Here is a 22,578-nt window from a genome sequence, read left to right on the forward strand (position 1 = left end):
ACTGGTAACTGGTGGTTGTCTGATCATTAGCTCTGAATTTCAAGATAGGGCTCATTCATACAAACAACACACACAAAATGCTGGTGGAACACAGCAGGCCAGGCAGCATCTATAAGGAGAAGCACTGTCGACGTTTCGGGCTGAGACCCTTCGTCAGGACTAACTGAAAGGAGAGATACTAAGAAATATTAATTTCGCATTTCCCTCTCCCTCCACTACTTTCAAATCTCTTAGTATCTTTCCCTTCAGTTAGTCCTGACGAAGGGTCTCAGCCCGAAATGTCGACAGTGCTTCTCCTTATAGATGCTGCCTGGTCTGCTGTGTTCCACCAGCATTTTGTGTGTGTTGTTTGAATTTCCACCATCTGCAGATTTCATCGTGTTTGCTCGTTCATACAAACGCATTTTTATGACTTCATTTCCAAGTGACCTGCAGCAGCACTTGGGAAACCAGTCATCCAATCCGGAAAACTTGAGAATTTGACTCTACACTGTTGGAATACACGTCAGGGTGTCAGGAAATGTGGAGGAGGCTTGACCCAAAAGCAGAGCAAGTGTCAAGTAATGACTTTAATATTAGAATATATCTTATTATTTTACATCGGGCCACAAAACAAGAGAGAGAAACACCAGACAGAACAAGGCCAGGAGTGACACGTACAAATGCCAGAAAATATCAACAGGTGAGGCAGCGTCGACGTTTCGGGCCAAGACCCTTCTTCAGGATTCATAACTAGTTAGAAACAAGAGCTGTGGATGAGAGACGGGTTTAAGTAGGCTGCAGGTGATGAGTTGGAAATAAGTGGCAGGTGGTTCCTGTTGGTCTCCTGGGAGGAGACTAGGAGGTGCCTCCCTCTACAGGTCTGACACAAAGAATGTTATGTTCAAACTGTATAATACAGTTACAGTTAACAGAAACAAAAACCAAAAACTGCAGATGATAGGAATTTGAGATTAAAACAGGAAAAGCTGCAAAAGATCAGCAGATCAGACAACTGTGGAAAGAGTTAAAGATTGGATTAGCTTTATTTGTCACATTTACTTCAAAACATCAAAATATACAGTGAAAGGTGGTGTTTGCTTCAATGACCAATACAGGCCAAAGAAATGCTTGGGGCAGCCCACAAGAGTCACCATGCTTCCAGCACCTACATAGCATGAAAGAGAATAGACTTTTTTTCTGAGAAAGAAAAATGTTAGTTTAGGTAGCAAGAAGGATAAGGATGGGGTTGGACAACTGGAATAAGGAAATTTCTGTGACGGGTGAAGTAATGTGGCAGTCAAGATACAATTAATTGTCTTTGTCTATGTAATGTGTTGTTAATGCTATATAGTATTATAGAGATATGAAGTACATAAATAATCCCTTCAGACTACCTTGACTATACTGACAAAAGCCTATTGGTATTGGGCACATTTGTCACATCTATGTCAGGCTGCCAGAATTGGAGTGGCATGGTAGCGTAGTGGTTAGCAAGCACATTGCTTTACAGTACAGGAGACCCAAGTTCAATTCCCGTCGCTGCCTTGTGGAGTTTATACGTTCTCTCCGTGACTGTGTGGGTTTCCTCCCACATTCCAAAGATTCAGCAGTTGGTAGGTTAATTGTGAATTGTCCCATGATTAGACGAGGGTTAAATTGGGGGATGGTTGGGCGGCGTGGCTCAAAGGGCCAGACGGGTTAGAAGGGCCTATTCTGCGATGTATACCAATAAATAAAAATAAAATACCTACAACTGCAGCTTGCAATTTCACACCAATTATTCCTGAGAACACGTAGTTTTCTCCTGTAATCCGTTGACAAAGAACTGTTACATCCTGTAGCTAGAGGGAACCTTCATCACATCGGACTAGGATTCAGAAACAATCATTGCATTATATGTGCTCACTTTTCTGTTTAAATCTATCTGGGGCCTAATGTCAAGCATGTCAAGCATTAGAGTCACTCAAATCTAACAAAGTCCAGACATTAAGCTTAAGAAAGTTTGGAAAGTAAATGTAGGTTAAATGCTGGGTGTCTTTATTCACACAGTGGATTCTGGTTAATCGTGACAGCAACTTATTAGGGACAAAGACTAATTAAGAAAATAGCTGGGATTCTGTTTGTTTCTTTGTGACACTATACCACTTAATTGGGACAGGAGACCGTTGCCAAACAGATTCTAACTAGCGTCAGTCACGTGCACTTGTGTGGCCTTTAGACATTACACCCTGCTTAGAGTTAACAGTTCTTGAACAGCGTCAGTTGTGTGTGTTTGTGTTCCAAAAGCAGTGATTTTTGTCACGGATAGTTGGGGAGAAATAAGCAGTGAGACAATTTGGAACTGTTTCGATCACTGCAGTTTCAAGCATTCAGGCTTGCAGATGCCCATAATGGCCAGGAGTGAAAATGAAACGATTTCACTACTTCAACAAGTTAGAAAGCAGGAGGAATTTGAAGGTATAATCAGTCATCTTGAATGTTACAATGAAAATGAAGATTTGGAGTATGCAATTATCATAAAGTTTCCAGGTTTAAGAGGGCGATACTGAAGTTGGCCGAACCGCTGACTGACGGTTCATAAGGCAAGAAATATGACTGACTACTTTATTAATAACACTTTTTCTGTGGTAAATTGTGATAAACTATCACCACAAACAATGAAGAGGCTGACTCGAGGGTCAAGGCATGCAGATGCGATACAAAATCGGAGCATGGCAAGTTTGAGGACAGGTGATCAGTCCAAGGTCAAGGCATGTTCAAGATGGAGCAAATCGGAGAGAGTCAGAGCTGAGGAGTTTTGGAGTCTGTCCACCTAAACCAGGAGTGAGGGTGGATTGACTTTAAATGCCGAGCCGATCTGGAAAGTTCAAGAACCAGCCAGAACATGGCAGCAAGGTCCAAACCCAGTGTGTATCGATGTAGTGGGCCTGGATCCTATTGCAGGGGATGTCCTGGTGGTTAGTCAGTTTAAAAGCTGGCCCAGAGAGACTGAAAAGGCAGGTTGGGACCAGAGGCGAGGTTTGGGCCGATTCTACTTGCTCTTCCACGATGTTCGCTCCTCTCCTCATGACACTGAGGTGGTGAGGCTTCTCCCACTGCTCCAGCTCCATATCTGCGAGCTTTGCGGTGATTTGCACCCCTGAGTGATGACCTGAGACTGACACTAAGGGTCTATTCTGGCTGCTCTGTGCTTCAGGGTCTGTGGACTCAATTTTGTCTGAACGCTGGAGCTTGCTTTGATTGTTCGCATGATCAATGTTTTCTCCCCCTCTCTCTGAGCATTGGGATTTGGTCTCTTTTTTTTAAAAATTGGGTTCTTTTGGGTTACTTATTTAAGTGGAAGAATCTCAAGGTTATATAATTTATACATTCTTTGAAAATAAATGTGCTATGAACTTATGAAAGCATTGGATGAATGTAGTCCATTATCTGCCTACGTTGATTTTGTTCATTTACAGCCAATCGAAACCAGTGTACAGCAGCATACACAGAATGAATTTCTCCATCGATAACAATAGGAACTAGTACATAGTTTTATAGTACTGTACTGTAGTAGTATTGATAGTATCCTAATTTGTTCATTTAAGTAGATAATTTGTTACTCAGTTTGTCCTTTTTATACCTTTTTAACTATTTCCACGGAACTTCAGCCAATTAGGGCAGTTGCTTATTTGGGCCAGAATGTACTGGTCCCCATGTGTTCCAATTAACTGTGTCCTTACCTTCAGTTCACAGTTCTGGTTCACTGCTAGATTACCAGGTTTAAGGTCCTGCAAAGAATAAAGAGAAAAGTTTTAATACCATTTACAAGTATTAATTATCTGAAGAGAAAAGATAGTAATTATTTGGTAAATAATTCAACAAGCTTACTATGGGATGTTTTGTTAGATGGACTTCCAGAAAACTTTTGATAAAGTCCCACATAGGAGATTAGTGGGCAAAATTAGGGCACATGATATTGGGGGCAGAGTACTGACATGGATTGAAAATTGGCTGGCTGACAGGAAACAAAGAGTAGTGATTAACGGGTCCCTTTCGGAATGGCAGGCTGTGACCAGTGGGGTACCGCAAGGTTCAGTGCTGGGACCGCAGCTGTTTACAATATACATTAATGATTTAGATGAAGGGATTAAAAGTAACATTAGCAAATTTGCTGATGACACAAAGCTGGGTGGCAGTGTGAAATGTCAGGAGGATGTTATGAGAATGCAGGGTGACTTGGACAGGTTGGGTGAGTGGGCAAATGTATAGCAGATGCAGTTTAATGTGGATAAATGTGAGGTTATCCACTTTGGTGGCAAGAACAGGAAGACAGATTACTATCTAAATGGAGTCAAGTTAGGAAAAGGGGAAGTACAACGAGATCTAGTTGTTCTTGTACATCAGTCAATGAAAGCAAGCATGCAGGTACAGCAGGCAGTGAAGAAAGCTAATGGCATGCTGGCTTTTATAACAAGAGGAATTGAGTATAGGAGCAAAGAGGTCCTTCTGCAGCTGTACAGGGCCCTGGTGAGACCCCACCTGGAGTATTGTGTGCAGTTTTGGTCTCCAAATTTGAGGAAGGACATTCTTGCTATTGAGGGAGTGCAGCGTAGGTTCACAAGGTTAATTCCCGGAATGGCAGGACTGTCATATGTTGAAAGATTGGAGCGACTGGGCTTGTATACACTGGAATTTAGAAGGATGAGAGAGGATCTGATTGAAACATGTAAAATTATTAAGGGATTGGACACACTGGAGGCAGGAAGCATGTTCCCACTGATGGGTGAGTCCAAAACTAGAGGCCACAGTTTAAGAATAAGGGGTAGGCCATTTAGAACAGAGATGCAGAAAAACTTTTTCACCCAGAGAGTGGTGGATATGTGGAATGTTCTGCCCCAGAAGGCAGTGGAGACAAGTCTCTGGATGCATTCAAGAGAGAGTTAGATAGAGCTCTTATAGATAGCGGGGTCAAGGGATATGGGGAGAGGGCAGGAATGGGGTACTGATTGTGTATGATCAGCCATGATCACAGTGAATGGCGGTGCTGGCTAGAAGGGCCGAATGGCCTACTCCTGCACCTACTGTCTATTGTCTATGGACACATGTTAGATCACAACTAATCAAAATATCATTTTACAAGTATGGAGGACTTGCCCTATGACAAGATGAAGAAGCTCCTTGAAAAATATCTTTGAATTAACATGCTGTAAAATAAAAAATACTATAGAACAGTGGCTACCATCTGGTTTTATGCCTGGACCACAGAATTTAACTGAGGATTCCATGGACGCCAGGCTCTTAACCCCTGCTGAAGAGGAAAGTCCCGGTTTGCAAGTCATTTTTCCCGTAAGCATGTCAGTATCTATTATGGTCCTCAGTTTAAAAGGGTTGTTGCAGCTTGATGTTATTGCAACCCAAAAGTTCTTTGGAAGTCAAGAATGAAGCATAAAACGTGTTGCTTATGATCGATTAAGCATTACAAGAACAAAGGAACAAGGGAAAAAGAAAGACAGCAGGGAGCAAAAGTAAAGCCTAATGACGGGGGGGGGGGGAGTGGAGTGGGGGAGAGGGGAGGAAGGGGGAGGGGATGGGGAGAGAGAGGGGTAGAGAGAGAGAGGGAGGGGGTGCAGAGGGGGAGAGCAGGATGGGAAAGGGGAGGCAGAGAGGGAGGGGGAGTGAAAAAAACGAGGTCTGGTTCTCTTATACCAAATTAATGATAACACTGTTCCATTGCTTGAATTAATCAACAAAATTGGCCCTTTTCAAGCAATGCAATACTCACTATTGAAACTGAGAAGTCTCCAGAAAGATACAAAGGCAACTGCAGCCACTAAAAAACATGCTATATAGAAGCAATTATATAAAAATACAAAGAAGGATAAGAAAGTTAAAGTAGAAGGAAGATAACAATTATACAGTCCAATCCAACAAGGTTTATGGAAGGGAAATGCCTTACCCTGTGTATAATCCCAGCAGAATGGATGTACTGTGTGAGAAATAGGACACAAAATAAGTGTTAGTATCAAAGCAATAAAATCTTTGCACAAAAATTATAGTTGTAAAACTGGATAATTAACCCCCTACCTCTGAAGGTATCTGCATTTTGAATGGTATTGTGTCTGCGATGCCATCAGATTTAGGTGGCATGGTAACATAGGGGTTAGTATAATGCTATTACAGTGCCAGTCACCATTACTGTCTGTAAGGAGTTTGTACATTCTCACATGCATTTCCCTCGTGTGCTGCGGTTCCCTCGAACAGTAGGAGGAACATAGACTGGGTAAATGAAAGGAGGCTTTTTCCACTGAGGTTGGGTGAGACTAAAACTAGAGGTCATGGGTTAAGGGTGAAAGGTGAAAGGTACGTGAGGGGCAGCTTCCTCACTCAGAGGATGATGAGAGTGTGGACCGAGCTGCCAGTGCAGGTGACGGATGCAACACTTGAGAAATGTGGATCGGTACATCGATGGGCTGGACATGGAGTGCTGTGGTTTAGGTTCAGCTCCATGGGACTGGGCAGGTCAGTGATTCGGCATGAACTAGATGGGCCAAAGGGTTTGTTTCTGAGCTGTAGTGCTCTATGACTCTATAATAGGGAACGATTCCTACAAAATCCTACCTTGGCGCCTCACTGTGGCGTAGGAGTGACACTGTCCGAACATCAGCGAAGTACGGCAGAGATTCGTTCTCTGGCAGGTCTAACCTAGCCGTGAAGGTGATGTTCCATCGGTACACTACTAGACTAGATCTGGTAGTAGGATCATGGCTGGCTAAGTCAAGGAGGTAAGCATGCCTTTGCTACTTTGTAGGTTATGCCTCTTCAGGCAAAGGCTGCACCCAACGAGGACGCCGGCAGCAGGGCATCTGATGGTGTCATGTGGCAGATGAATCCAAAAGGGTCAATGTACAGCCACCTTGGTGGCAAGCGGAGGAACCAGAGTGCCGGTCAACGGATGGCATCACTAGACTAGTTAGTTGTCACTGCGGGGCAGCTTCCTTATCCGCTAAGTCTGTTACACTCCTGTGTACCACTTAGCATCAGGTCTGGAAGCCCAGAGAGACTGTATGGTGGGGGCACGACACCGTCTGTCTTATTACTGTGCAAGGCCTGTTGGAGTAGAGTTCCTGGATGGTGTGGACTGCAGAGACTAAACTCTCAGCACAGTCAACATCGAAATCGAGGGACAGCCGAAGAAGAAAAAGGGGAGCACTAATAAATCATCTATGATGGAATGATGGTGAAGACTAAGTAGGCGGAATGGCCTAATTCTGCTCCTATGTGTTATGGATTTATGACAAAATGATTCACATCTGGTTATGGTCGACACCACCACATTCTTTAGAGTGGGAGATTTAAAGCATCCTGATTGTGTGACTCGAGATCTGCTCACCCGAATCTAGAGCACATCACTGTATACAACCCCGCCCCCCCCCCCCCCCCCCACTTTCTGGAGGAAGTTCACTGGAAGCCTACAAGATGTCTGTACTTTTACACTGGGAGATTTGACCAGAACATCTCATTAGGAAACTAATGTCTGATTTGCATATTTATCCTACCAAATAATATCAAAGGGAGATGATGTTAAATTAAGAAATGCCTGATTACTGACACATCTTGAAGCAGCTGAAGAAACATACTTAGGCACTATTCCCAATTGCACCAAGTACACAGAGACTTCCTGTAAATATGCAATGTGGCCATTTTCAATGAATGAATATATCTTGCATCAGGTTTGTCGAATTCAGTAGTTAGAGCACTGAAGTTGGATTCAGGGTTCTGTATTAGAAAAGCATTTGGTCAGTTTCCTGTCTTCACTATTTGTCCAGCTACCCATAGTGGGAGTGCATGTATGTTGAAGATAGCATCTTTTAGTCTGTAATCCGATGTCCATTATATCCCCACCTGAAATATTGATGATGGGCAAGATACTAAAGGGTGATCAATGTCTGAGGAACTAACTTGTTGAAAGCCAGTAATACTCCCTAAAATTACCAGAGGATGATTAGTACCTGTCGAACTACAACTTGTTCAGGACCTGTAAAACTCCCTCGATTCTAATGTGGTTTAGAATTGTCTGCTCGTCAGTTAAACATGATGAGGTATTGGGCATTGATAAATGCTGGAATGTTTTTCTAAAACTCCACTAATTATAATTGTGAGAGCTCCCATCCTTCTCCAAGAATCTACCCCTTGCAGCCCTTGACTGTTCTCACCTTTAGACCGCGTAGAATCTGGTACAGAAGAAACACCACCATGTTTTCAGAGAGCTTCTGTTTCTTCATGATGTGACCAAGGTCGCACTCCATGAAGGGCATCACCATGTAACTGTGAGCAGAGTCCGTATGCAGGAGCACACACAACAATAATAACAACGTGATTTACAACTTTCCTATTATTGCCAGTCACTTCAGTCAGGCTTGCTTAAAGAAGTCTTTCCCCAGTTATCAATATTTCACCTGCAGCATGTTTCATGCAGGCGATGTAGTTCAAAGTGTTTTACAATGGGGAAAAAGCACATGGATATGTAAGAACTCACACTCACTCTCAGGAACCTGCATTATATTCACACAAGTTCAAAACTTTCTGCTCTTAGAGCTAAGTTATCTTTCTCTGTACTATTATTGGTATGTGTACCGTACTGTGCAAAAGTCTTCAGCGCATACACATAGCTGGGTGCCAAAGGGTTTTGCAGAGTACTGTATTTGTCAACATAGAGTGGAGAATGAGTTTGTAAGTCTGGCAGGAACAAAAGATGTTGGGAATGCAGAGGGTGGAGTGCAGTGGTGGGGGGTGGGACAGTTGCCAGCGCATGGGGGGTGGGACAGTTGCCAGCGGATGGGGTGTAGGACAGTTGCCAGCGGGAAGGGGAGTGGGACAGTTGCCAGTAGGAGGGGTATGGGACAGTTGCCAGCGGATGGGGGGTGGGACAGTTGCCAGTAGGAGGGGTATGGGACAGTTGCCAGTGGATGGGGGGGTGGGACAGTTGCCAGCGCATGGGGGGTGGGACAGTTGCCAGCGCATGGGGGGTGGGACAGTTGCCAGTGGATGGGGGTGGGACAGTTGCCAGTAGGAGGGGTATGGGACAGTTGCCAGCGGATGGGGGGTGGAACAGTTGCCAGCGGGAAGGGGAGAGGGACAGTTGCCAGTAGGAGGGGTATGGGACAGTTGCCAGCGGATGGGGGGTGGGACAGTTGCCAGTAGGAGGGGTATGGGACAGTTGCCAGTAGGAGGGGTGGGACAGTTGCCAGTGGATGGGGGGTGGGACAGTTGCCAGCGCATGGGGGGTGGGACAGTTGCCAGCGCATGGGGGGTGGGACAGTTGCCAGTGGATGGGGGGTGGGACAGTTGCCAGTAGGAGGGGTATGGGACAGTTGCCAGCGGATGGGGGGTGGGACAGTTGCCAGTGGATGGGGGGTGGGACAGTTGCCAGTGGGAAGGGGAGAGGGACAGTTGCCAGTAGGAGGGGTGTGGGACAGTCGCCAGTGGATGGGGGGTGGGACAGTCGCCAGTGGATGGGGGGTGGGACAGTCGCCAGTGGATGGGGGGTGGGACAGTTGTCAGTGGATGGGGGTGGGACAGTCGCCAGTGGAAGGGGTGTGGGACAGTCGCCAGTGGATGGGGGGTGGGACAGTCGCCAGCGGATGGGGGGTGGGACAGTTGCCAGCGGGAAGGGGAGTGGGACAGTTGCCAGTAGGAGGGGTATGGGACAGTTGCCAGTGGATGGGGGGTGGGACAGTTGCCAGCGGGAAGGGGAGTGGGACAGTTGCCAGTAGGAGGGGTATGGGACAGTTGCCAGTGGATGGGGGGTGGGACAGTTGCCAGCGGGAGAGGTGTGGCACGGGTGCAGACACTCCCAGCACTGAGAAGCCAGGCAAAGTGATGTGATTTCAAACCATTGGTTTATTGATCATTACAGAATGCTTCTCTGGTGCTTCATTCTCCCTCTCCTCTTCCTTCCTCCTTTCTCCAACCGTGATTGCGCTCTCCCTGTCCCCTTCCCACTCTCAGTCCACAATGGAGACACATGTGAGAATCAGGTTAATCACCACTCACGTACGTCATGACATTTGTATCAATACAGTACAAAACCAAAACAATGACTACAGTGCTGTACAAAGGCCTTGGGGACCCTCGCTGTATATCTGTGCCTGAGACTTTTGCACCGTACTGTATTATTATTGTATATTATCATACGTTTATTTATAGTCCCAAATTCCACCACCATAGCTGATCTGAAACAAGATGGAAGAAACTTGTATATCTCTGTAACCCTCATTACAAAAAGAAAACACTCCCATTTGCCTTCTTCAAGATAAGATTTGAAAAAAATCTTAATCATGAGTACTGAAAAACGAGTTGTAATATTTAACCCTGGTGGACACTGAACTTTCTTTAACTAGTTCCTTAGCTCTGCAGCTATCTACAAGCTTCCTTGTCATGTAAAATCCAATTGCCTATGGAAGTTACTATCGATTCTTTGTCTGCCTCTCTTTTCTGGAGTGGATTCCAGGTCACAAGCAGAGATTAAATTATTCTAATCATTTCTCTTGCTCTTTTGCCAATGACCCAGAGGGTAGGGAATCTGCGGAACGTGTTGTCACAGACAGCTGTGACCTAATCAAAGAATCTATTAAAGAACCTTTGGGGAGAAGGCAGGAGAATGGGATTAAGAGGGTTAATAAATCAGCCATGATGGAATGACAGAGGAGAATCGATGGGCTGAATGGTCTAATTCTGCTCCAATGTCTTATTGGCTCCTCAACAGTCTCTTCTGATTATCGTCTTGATCCCAGAACTGTCAGGCTTGCACAGGCAGACATCTCCCAGTCTCCACCCAGCTAACAGGAATCACCCGGCACTCATTTCCTCTTCATAACCTGCAGCCTATTTAGCCCAGCTCTCATCCACAATCCTTGTTCACTTGTACGAACCAAACAGCTGCTCCTAGCCTTCAGTTACTTTGTTACCTGTGAGTTTAGTATCTGCCATCTCTTGCTTTGTGGCTTGTTGTTTATGCAGTCTATTATTAAGGTTATTTTCCTGTTGCTGAATCATTTTGGCTGCTCTGCTGTGGGGTCAAACCTCCTACACATTTCCTGATAGGAATAGTCTTTCCTGCTTTGTTCTATGAAAGTTCCTGAGAGTTTCAAATGCACTCATTAAATTTTGCTTTTACTGTTTAAATGTTTGGCAGTTCAGTTACTCTGGAGAGAGAACCAGATGTTACTTTTCAGGTTAATATTACTTATCAGAATTTAGATATGTTGAGGGCAAATCATTGAGTATTGGTTTAAGCAGAGGCTGATGGGTTCTTGGTTAGTTATGGTGTCAAAGGTTATGGGGAGAAGGCTGGAGAATGGTATGGAGAGGGATATGATATCAGCCATAGTGGAGCCAAGTGATCTAATTCTGCTCCTATGTCTTATATTCTTGCATTGTTATTAACCAAGAGTATTGTGTTGATTATACTCAGAGTGGCACCTAGGAAGGGAATCACAGTGCGGTCAATGCTAGAAGTCAGATACTTTGCTGAACTGTGTCCAGAGCTGGATGCAGTTTGTTCTGTAACAAGGGACCAGATGCAGTTTGAAACGCCAGACCTTTAGGAGGACAGTGCGTCAGATATGAATTGCATCAGGTTCCTTAGCTCATTGAGTCATTGTGTCAAATGGAATGGAAATAAGTCTGTCAACCCTTCAAGTTCATTCCCCCCACCAAGTACCCATTTACACTGATCCCAGTTTAGTCTTCCTACATCCCTCAACTCTACACTGAACACGACAGGCAATTTACAACAAATCTATAACAGCAGGAAAGGCACAAAGGAGCAAGTTACAGACTATATCAACTACAACCCTGGGACTGTCTCCATAGATGAGCAGTTCCTAGTTTTATTTCAGAGCAAGAGAAGAAGAATGGCAACGGTCTCTCCAAGGTATGCAGCCACAGTAGCTGTACTCCCGGCTACCACATATTGCATGGATCACTGGGGAGGTGGGATTTGCAGTGGTAACCAGTCCCAAAGTTATACAAGCCAAGAGATGAATGTAGAAAGTGTGTGTATGTGTACCTACACCTACCTGTGTACAGACACTCCTGTGCATAGTGTCACTTTATGGGCATAGACAATCTATGTATATGAGCTGTCTTGTGTACTTATTGTGTTTTTCAATATTATGTTCTTCATCTTATTATGTTTTTTTATGTGCTGCATCAGATCTGGAGCAACAATTATTTCACTTTGCTTTATAGTTGTGTACTGGAAATGACATTAAATCTTGAACCGTGCGTGTGCATGAGTCTGTGTGTATGTGCCTGCGATCGTGTGGAAGAGTGAGGGCAAGATGGAGGTGTAGCAACATCATTGGGTTGAGAGGGAAATCAAGGGGAGAATTCTGAATTAATTATTTGGGAAGGAGAAAACTTAATGGACACTACAAACAACTGAAACAGTCAGGCCCCTGAAAGCTGCACAAAGCTGCTGTGCAAGAAGAAAGGAATTCAGAGGACTGGTGAAAAACGCAGTTGGAGAGATTGGACCAGGGATTAGCAGGTGCTTATGGTGCTCTGCAGGATGGTGCATGTCTCTGAGGAATCTAAAACATTACAAATGTAAGAAGAAATAAACATTAATCATGTACTCACAAGCTCTGGAATGTCTGTAAGTAGTCTTCGGGTGAAAACACATTCAGCAGGCAAATCACCTGCAAAAACAATGGCTGGCAATAATCAGACTAGAAACAAGAACAAGCTGTATTCATATTAGTGTTTAGAATTTATTTGTTAATGCTCGTGGTGCTTAACTCACATTTTCATGTTTAATATGCTTCAGCAGTCGAAGTTCACGGTATGCACGCTTGGCATGAAGTAAAGACTGGAAGGGCCGGTACAACTTCTTCACAGCTACTTTCTCTCCCGTCTTCTGATCAATAGCTGAACTGCACGAGAAGCAGCATGTTAGACTTGTTGGCACATGAGGGGACTAGGTCTGATGGAGAGAGTGTTGACTTCAGGTGTCCAATGCTGTGGTGGCATCCGTCTGTCTCGAGAGACCATGGATCTGTGCCTGGAGTTTCCAGGGCGCAGGCCTAGGTAGGGTTGTATGGGAGACTGGCAGTTGCCCAAGCTGCAGGCCTTCCCCTCTCCACGCCACCGATGTTGTCCAAGGGAAGGGCACTAGGACCCATGCAGCTTGGCACCGGTGACGTCGGCAGAGCAATGTGTTGTTAAGGGCCTTGCTCAAGGACACAAACACACTGCCTCAGCTGAGGCTCGAACCAGTGACCTTCAGGTTACTAGTCTGATGCCTTGCCCACTAGGCCACGTGCCAACACATGTCCAATGCTATCAAAGGGAAAAAGCAAACAGAAATTTTCCACTGCTTATGAAGTGGCATTAGCACAACCTGGCTGATCTGTGATTCAGACAGTAAATCCCTCTGGAACCCTCAAATAAACAGAAACAGTGACAAAACCTTCTTAAAATTTAAGCAGTCAAGTACATGGTTGAGGACTGAAGACCATTCACCTACAGGGCAGCCAAGAGACAGTTTATAGAGTCATAGAAAACAACAGCCCTGAAGCAGGTTCTACAGCCCACCTAATCTGTCACATGGATATGCACTTGGACCATAGCCCTCCAAACCCCTCCTCAAATAGACTCCTGTTTGACCTGTGTTCTCATGATGGGTCATAAAGTTATGAACATTACATTAACCATAAAAACTAAAGATGGATCAAAAAGCAATGCTTCCTGGTAAACCCTATTAATTTTGCAACTGTGTTGTGTTTTATATACAAATCCAAATGAAAAAAAAACAGATTTATTTTTGACAAAGATTTATGCCACCATTTGCCAGAGTGCAGACACTCTGGCCCGAGAAATATTCAGTGGGTTTGCTCCTCTGACCAATTCTGTGAGTGCCCAGTCTGAAACCATGGTCTTCATAAGAAGATCTGAATAGGAGTAAGATGGAATGTTGCAATTCCACAGGGCCTTGGTAAGACCTCTCCTGCAGTACAGAAAACCGTTTAGTTTTATATGCCTGATAAAGTACGTAATAAGGGTCTCTACAGAGAAGAGTTCAGAAGAGTAAGAGAAAATCTCATCAAAACCCACAGATTTCTTCAATGGCCTTAAAGGGTGGATGCTGAGGACCCTGTAAAAGTGGGATGAAATTTCAGAATAGGGGTCGGTCACATAGGACACAGATGTGGAAAGCGAGTCTTTGAATTCTCTGTCCTATATGACTGCTGAGGCTCAATCATCGACATACGACAAAGTGATATAGGACTCGTTCACTTCGAATTAGCAACAGCATCCCCTCTGCAATCTCCAGCAGCACAGGTGCACCACAAGGTTGTGTGCTTAGTCCCCTGCTCTATTTTTATACAAATGAAGGTGAGACGAAGCACAGCTCCAATGCCATATTTAAGTTTGCTGATGACAGCACTGTGGAGGGAGATTGAAAACCTGGCTGATGGTGCCCACGTCAAAATCCTCTCTCTCAATGACAGCAAAACCAAAGAGATGATAATTGACTTTAGGAGGAGGAAACCAGAGGTCCATGAGCCAGTCCTCATCAGGGGATCAGAGCAGGAGAAGATCAGAAACTTCAAATTCCTCAGTTATAATTTCAGAATAGGGGTAGGTATGTGTGGTGAAGAGTATATTGACTGTTTGCATCATGACCTGCTATGGAAACACCAATGCCTTTGAAAGGAAAAGCCTGCAAAATGTAATGGATACGGCACAGTCTATCATGGGCAAAGCTCTCTCCATTTTTGAGAACATCTACATGCAGTGCTCTCGCAGGGAAGCAGCACGCATCATCAAGAACCCCCACCATCCAGGCTATGCTTTCTTCTCACTGCCACACTCTGGAAGAAGCTAAAGAAGCCTCAGGACCCCCATCACCAGGTTCAGGAACAGTTATTACCCCTCAACCGTCAGGCTCTTGAACCAGAAAGGATAACTTCACTCGCCTCATCACTGAACTGTTCCCACAATCTATAGCCACACTTTTAAAGACTCTTCATCTCATGTTCTCTATAATTATTACTTATTTATTATTATTACATTTCTCTTTTTTACTTTTTTGTATTTGCACAGTTTATAATCTTTTGCTTATTTGTTGTTTCTTTATCCTGTAGGGTGTGGTCTTTCACTGATTTTCTGTTGTTCTATTAATTATGAAAGCCCACAGGCAAATGAATCTCAGGGTTGTGTATGGTGATATAAATGTACTTTGATACTAAATTTACTTTGAACTTTGACCTTATTCAAAACAGGGCTAAAATGGGACATGAATAATTATGGGGGGGGGGAGAGAGAGAGAGAGAGAGAGATCAAAACACAGTTTAGTAGAAACAAAAGAAAAAAAGAGTAAATCTGGTGATGACATCGGAATTTTTTAAAAAAATCAACATGTGCTTATATGAGTTAAATTGACTCTCTCTGCCTTCAGCAGTGTTGGAGGACAATCTTTGTCTGGGTTTGAATCCTGGTAAAAAAAACTTCTTTGCTATTGAGATACCTTTAACAAATGCTTTTTATTTTCTTTTAATGTGGAAATAGAGCATGGAACAGGCCCAATGAGCCACACGGCCCAGCAACCCTGGCCTAATCAGAGGGAAATTTACAATGGCCAGTTAATGTATATCTTTGGAGTATAGGATAAAAATGGAGCACACGAATGTATTCACAGGAATGACATACAGAGGACGCCGAAAATAAACTCTGAACTCTGATGTCGGAGTAGTAACAGCATTGTACTAACCACTGTGCTATCGTGTTGCCTCCAAATAAAATGTGTGCCTTGTTATTAGTTTATGATTGCATTGATCTAAAACTCAAAATATCTGAAATTAAAGAAGCCTCATCAGTAGGTTTGTTTCATTTGGATGCAGTGGCGTATCTAAGGTATGGCACGTGCCCTGGGCACCACTTGAAGGGGGGGCACCACTGAGCAGTTTCTATTAAACCATATAACAATTACAGCACGGAAACAGGCCATCTCGGCCCTTCTAGTCCATGCCGAATGCTTACTCTCGCCTAGTCCCACCGACCTGCACTCAGCCCATAACCCTCCATTCCTTTCCTGTCCATATACCTATCCAATTTTACTTTAAATGACAATATCGAACCTGCCTCTACCACTTCTACTGGAAGCTCGTTCCACACAGCTACCACTCTCTGAGTAAAGAAGTTCCCCCTCGTGTTACCCCTAAACTTTTGCCCCCTAACTCTCAACTCATGTCCCCTTGTTTGAATCTCCCCTACTCTCAATGGAAAAAGCCTATCCATGTCAACTCTATCTATCCCCCTCATTATTTTAAATACCTCTATCAAGTCCCCCCTCAACCTTCTACGCTCCAAAGAATAAAGACCTAACTTGTTCAACCTTCCTCTGTAACTTAGGTGCTGAAACCCAGGTAACATTCTAGTAAATCTTCTCTGTACTCCCTCTATTTTGTTGACATCTTTCCTATAATTTGGTGACCAGAACTGTACACAAACTGTAAAGTCAGACAAGCCATCCTCGGATAGTGAGAAAAGAATTTCCTCAGATGTATGATCTGTCTTTGATTATCATGGGTGAGAAGCACTAGAATGGCCTTATTTCAGAGCATTGTGTAAGAAGACCATAAAATGTTTCTTCACGAAGAAGGAGGAAAGTGGAGCTGAAGGATGGAAGAGACAGAAGTTGGAGGTGGAGGAAGCCAAGAAGTCGAACGAGTTCTTCATGCCCTTCTTTGAAAAGCTCGGAACAAGTAGCTTGACACGTTCCATGGTGTTGCCTGCATCTGCTACAAGTTTGTTAGAATCCGAAGGTGGATCAAGTACAAATGCATCACAAGCCGAGGAGGAAGTCAAGTCAGATAAATCCAAGTATGATGAGATTAAGAGTGAGGCTGCCACAGAGAACATGGACATGACAGGAGGGGAAGATGATGATGGTGGTGGTGGTGATGTTGAGTTTATTGACGAGATTTTACCTGACGAGATTGAACCTGACGACACGGGACCTAGTGAACTGGATGGTGTCAAAGAGCCTCGAACTGTCATACCAGAAGTGATTGAACAGCATGACATTGAACTTCTGAAGTTCAACAAGGATACTGGAAAAGCAATTCTGCCTTACATGTTGAGAACAGAAATAGTAAAGCTGAGTTTGATGTATTTCCGGAACAGTGAGGGGCATTTCCTACCAACAAATAACAGCTCAATGAACAAAACTTGGTTCAAGAGGAAATTGGGAAATGGTCGTGATGAGGAAGTGAGGAAGGCTGGTCTATTCCCCTTCTAAAAAGTCTGCATTTTGTATCTCTCTATTCCCGGTCAGAAAATCAATCCTCATTGGAGCAGGAAAGTGGATTCAACCAGTAGAAAGGATTAGTGTTCATGAAAATATCAAGAATCATCGGGAATGTTTCACACAGTGGAAAGAAATGGAAAGAAATTTATCTGGAAACAGAGTAGTTATTGACGCGGTATTTCAGTCACAGATTGAGAAGGAAGAGCAGAAGTGGCGTGATATCTTGACGAGAATCCTTCACTGCATAAAATTCCTTGCGACTTAGAACCTGGCTTTGCGAAGACACAGGGAGGCACATCAGCTAGATGATGACTCCAATGTGGGAAATTTCCTTGGCTTACTGAACCTACTGGCCATCTTTGACCCTGTCATTAAAGAACACCTCACTGATTTGAAAAGTCATCCTGGATCCACATCTTATCTTTCACCGGGTGTCCAGAACAAATTCATCCACGTGATGGCATCCACTGTTCGCCAGAGTTTACTGAGAAGCATTCGTAAAGCCAAGTACTATGGTCTCATCTTCGACTTGACTCCTGATCAGGCACACCGTGAGCAGATGTCAGAAGTAGTGAAGTATGTGGAAGAGCTTGGGTGAAGACATCTTGAAACAGCTAGAGAAGGACGAAATGGAGCTACAAGACTGTCAGTCACAGTGCTATGACAACGCTGATGTGATGGCTGGACACAGAAGTGGTGTTCATCAAAGAATAAGTGAGAAAAACAACCTGGCAGTGTTTGTGAATTGCGACAATCTCTCACTCAACTTGGTGGGTGTACATGCAACCAAGCAGGATATAATGATGGTCACGTTTTTTGGAACCATCAAAGCTCTCTACGTGTTTTTCTCTCATTCAACACAGCGCTGGGAAGAACTCAAAAATGCCATGCCTGTGCTTGTTAAGTCGGAGTCCGAAACCAAGTGGAGTGCAAGGACAGAAGCAGTGAAGCCCGTCAACAAGTACCTTGAGGAGATACTTCATGTTCTCCAGGACATGATAGACAATGAAAACAAGACCAGTGAAACAAGAAGCGATGCAAGGCATCTGTACAATCGCATGTTGAGTTACAATATTCTGATTTTGCTAGGAGTTTGGAACAAAGTACTCATTCACATTGACCGTATTCAAAAGAGGCTGCAGGATCCTAGCATGAACTTCCACGATGCTGCCCTGGATTTGAAAGCTCTCCGAGATCATTTTTATGATGAAAGAGAAGTGTTGGTCAGTGAGTCACTTGAAGAAGGAGTCGGACTCTGTCAAGAACGGAATATTGAAGTTGAAAGACATCAGAGACAAAAGAAACAAATGGCTGATGAGAACTTAAGAGACGCTGGGTTAACAGCTAAGGAGGAAATGGAAAGAGTCATGAGGGGAACACTTGACTGTCTTCACAGAGAAATGGACAAAAGGTTCGCTTGTTTGCACGTCACTGACACCAAGTTTGGGTTCCTTCTCGATGTTGAGGGATTGTGTTACGCTGCCGACAGTAACGACCTAAAAAAGAAGTGCGAAAATTTGGGCAAATTGTACAGCTCTGATGTTGATGGACAGCAGCTATATGAAGAAATTTTGGATTGCAGAATGTTGCTATCAAGGCAGGTCAACATGAAAATATCAAGACCTGAAGAGCTTCTTGAATTCATTGTTCAGTATGGAGATGAGAGCATTTTCCCCAATCTTCGCGTTGCTATTCAGATAATGCTAACCATCGCAGTTTCCATTGCCAGCTGTGAGAGATCATTCAGCAAGTTAAAACTAATACTTTTGTATTTGAGAGCCTCCATGGGTCAAGGAAGACTCTGTGATCTTGCTCTGCTGAGTGTAGAAAGAGAAGAAACTGTAAAAACAGACTTTGATCACATCGTAGACCAATTTGCAGCAGTGAAAGCAAGGAAGATGCAGTTATAATTTTCATGTAGTGCCATAAGTTGTTAATTAAAAGATTAATGAGTTTGACTTATATTTTTGAGCTGATATTATGGTAAAGTTATCTAAAAGATGGGTGTCAGATGTTTGAATAGAGGCGCAATTTGGGTGCTTGCCATAGGCAATATTTTCAGCAGATACACATTGTTTGGATGGCATGATAATGTAGTGTTTAGCATAACACTATTACAGCACCAGTGACCCGAGTTCATTTCCTGCCACTCCTGAAACTCCAGTAAACTCCCATAAGGAATTTGTACTTCTCCCCATGACCATGTGGGATTCCTCCCACATCCCAAAAACAGAGTGGTTAGTAAGTTAATTGGTCATATGGGTGTAATTGGCCAGAGCAGAATCATTGGGCTGGAAGGACCTGCTACCATGCTGTACCACTGAATTCCAAGCACAGAGAAGTTGTAAGCAAAACAGTGGGTCAGGTGAAATGGCCATAGTGGAGCAATGGATGCAAGTTGAAATAATTCAGATTGAACACAATCAATCATTTTCTCTTTCTCCACCAATGTTGCTAGACCTTTCTCTTACAATGTGCTTCCTTCTCTTGTTCCTATCCGCCCAGTTGAATACAAATTCCAACTGTGGTCTGCACCCTGTGCAGACAATGTCACAGTGTGTGCTGGCAATGCCAGAACTCAGAAAGACAGAGCTGAGATGGCAACCAGAGTTTATTCACAAGAATTCCAACAGAACACTGGTGATTTGGCCAGGGAGATGCAACATTCTCAAAGCTAGGATCTGGCGATTAGAACTAATCCTGCTTAAGTATTACAAGTAACATGAAATCCCCAAGCCTATCAGCATAAACTTAACAAATTTAAGCAGAAAGCACCAGGAAACCACCTTACTAAGAACGAGTCACTTGAGAAAAAACACAAAAAAACTCTAAACAATTAATGACTCATTAAACAACAATTAACCAATTCAGGTGCTGTTAAAAACCTGGGAATGCAGTGCTCGCCAGTGTTTCCAGAACTTTCTTTTTCTGTCAAGATTTGGATGAGAACTTGGAACTATTGGTATTCAGACTGAATCAGTACAAAACTAAGAAATAGCTGTGAGATTTATTGAAGGTGCTGAGTTCTAGTGACCTTCCTCCTCTGTATTCAGGCAATGACCTCTATTTCCCAGCAATCCCAAGAAAGAGCAGACAGATGTTAGCAGTGGGTGAGACAGACTGTTTAATGGGTTCTGATCATCTCCACATATGAACTATCCTTTGGAATGCACACCATGTCTAACAAGAGAGACATAATATGTTTATTGAGCAGCACACACAAAATGCTGGAGGAAATCTGCAGGTCAGGCAAAGAAAATGATAAAAAGTCAATGTTTTGAAGTGAGACCCTTCATCAGGACTGGAAAGGAAGGGGGAAGAATCCAGAATAAGGAGGCAGGGTGATGGGAAGGAGGAGAGCCCGAAGATAATAGGTGAAGCCAGGTGGGTGGGAAAGGTAAATGGCTGGCTAGAAGGAATGTGAGAGGAGAGGAGAGTGGAGCACGGGAGAAAGGGGAGGAGGGCACCCATGGGGAGGTGATAGGCCAGTGTGGGGAATGGAAGGAGGGGGGAACTCAATAAGCCGAGTTTGTTTTGCCTTGTATAGAAACTCTACTTAGGGAAGCAAAATACTTTTAAAGTGTTAATAATTGTTGTGGTTGTTGATTTCTTGGAAGCTTTGAGTAATAAATTTTAAGCAACGCACAAATTGCTGGAGGAACTCAGCAGGTCAGGCAGTATCTATAGAAATTAATAAACAATCGACGTTTTGGGCAGAGACCCTTCTTCAGGACTGGAAAGGAAGGGGGAAGATGCCAGAATAAAAAAAACTGTGGGAAGAGAGGAAGGAAGAGAAGCTAGAAGATAACAGGTGAAGCAAGTGAGGGGAGAGGTAGGTGGGTGGAGGGGGAATGAAGTGAGAAAATGGGAGGTGATAGGGCTGACACCACCCTACACAAACCCCTTTCACAACCGTTTTCCCCCAACAAGCCCATTAAACGCAACAATCACCTCCCTCCCGCCTCCACCCCCACCCCAACACTGGTAAAATTCTGAGCAATTTCCTTCAACTCCCTCTGCCTGGACTTCATGTATGTAAAAAAAATCTTAACAGTAGTTTTCCAGCGGCACCCCGCGCCAGTTTACCATTAACCCTCCCTCCTGACACTTAATGTCAGTAACGATTCTCGGAAGAACAGAGACTGACCCTCGGTCCCAGAATCAACAGCGCGCTCTGTTTAAACCTCCGTCCCGTGGGGACAATACCAGAGCACGAAGGTGAGCCTGCCGCTGCCCCCTAACACTTACCACACGCTCCCGTACGCCCCTGACCCTATCGGGTTGAGATCGGTGTATCTGACCAGTACTTCCCACACGGTCTTATTAACTTCTTGTCGATGGAAGCCTTTCTTTACTGGAGTCCCCATTCGCCCTCGTTCAGGTAGAGCAATGCAAACTGCTGGCGCGTTTCCGAAAGCCTCCCAGGTGAGGCTTACCTGCCCAGTTTCTCGCGATTGCGCATTTGGACTGGAGCAAACTGCGAACTTCAGTGTTGGCGTGCAATGTGTTGCCTCGTGACCGTTCCGCTCTGAACAGACTTCTAACATCTTTACTATGAAAGACCCCCAGGCCAGCCCCGGGTAACCAACGAGTCAATTCTGTCCGTACGTGGGAAAATCACTCGATATTATAACCAGAACCTCCACTATAGCCTGACGATTAGCATCAAAAAAGCTTAAGACTGAGTTAAAGTCATAAGAGTTTTACAGTCCGGAAGCAGGGTCCTCGGGCCAATTCCTCCACCCTGAACAAGTTGCCTATCTGAGCTAGTCCTGTTTACCTTCACGTGGTACATGTCCCGGTAAGCCCATCTACATACTTGTCCAACTGTGTTTCAAATGTTGTAATTGTTCCCACCCTACTACTTTGGCAGTTTGTTCCATATGCCCATGCAATCTTCAGGTGAAAAACTTCCCTCAGGTCCTCATTATATTTCTCACCCTCACTTCACACCATGCCTCTCTCTCCCCTACTCTGGTAAAAAGACTGGAACATTCACCTATAGTGCCCCTTGATTTTATACATCCAGTATGGTCATCCCTCTGACCCTTGTGCTCCACGGGGAAGAAATCCAGACTATCCAGTTTCAGATCATAACTAAAGCCTTCTGGTAACATCCTTGTGACTCTTCTCTGTACCTTCCAGGTTTAATGACATCCTTCCTACAGCCATGCTCCAAATGCATTTTATTAACATCTTCCACAGTTGTAACATGATGTCACAACACTTGTACTCAATGCCTTGACTTATGAAGCAATGTGTACAAGGGTTGGGACATCATGTTGCAATTGATCTGT

General features: G+C 44.1%; 1 protein-coding gene across 4 annotated transcripts in view; it reads right to left on the minus strand.

Annotated features, from left to right (window-relative positions):
• Positions 1-21,750, minus strand: part of LOC140742058 (mitogen-activated protein kinase 12) — a 37,971-nt gene extending 16,221 nt beyond the window's left edge. The window contains exons 1-6 of one of the 4 annotated variants that reach the window (XM_073072819.1): positions 21,530-21,749; positions 12,773-12,902; positions 12,610-12,668; positions 8,178-8,289; positions 5,921-5,950; positions 3,705-3,752 (exon numbers count right to left, since the gene is read on the minus strand). In XM_073072819.1, the coding sequence (XP_072928920.1) occupies positions 3,705-3,752; positions 5,921-5,950; positions 8,178-8,289; positions 12,610-12,668; positions 12,773-12,902; positions 21,530-21,648 (498 nt within the window). In that variant the 5' untranslated portion in view covers positions 21,649-21,749. Of the gene's footprint in view, positions 1-3,704; positions 3,753-5,920; positions 5,951-8,177; positions 8,290-12,609; positions 12,669-12,772; positions 12,903-21,529 lie in introns of all 4 variants that reach the window. The other 3 variants (XM_073072820.1, XM_073072821.1, XM_073072822.1) reach the window with 3 other exon arrangements.
• Positions 21,751-22,578: the final 828 nt, after the last annotated feature.

The sequence above is a fragment of the Hemitrygon akajei genome, chromosome 19 (genome assembly GCF_048418815.1).
Source record: "Hemitrygon akajei chromosome 19, sHemAka1.3, whole genome shotgun sequence".
NCBI classification, from domain to species: domain Eukaryota; kingdom Metazoa; phylum Chordata; class Chondrichthyes; order Myliobatiformes; family Dasyatidae; genus Hemitrygon; species Hemitrygon akajei.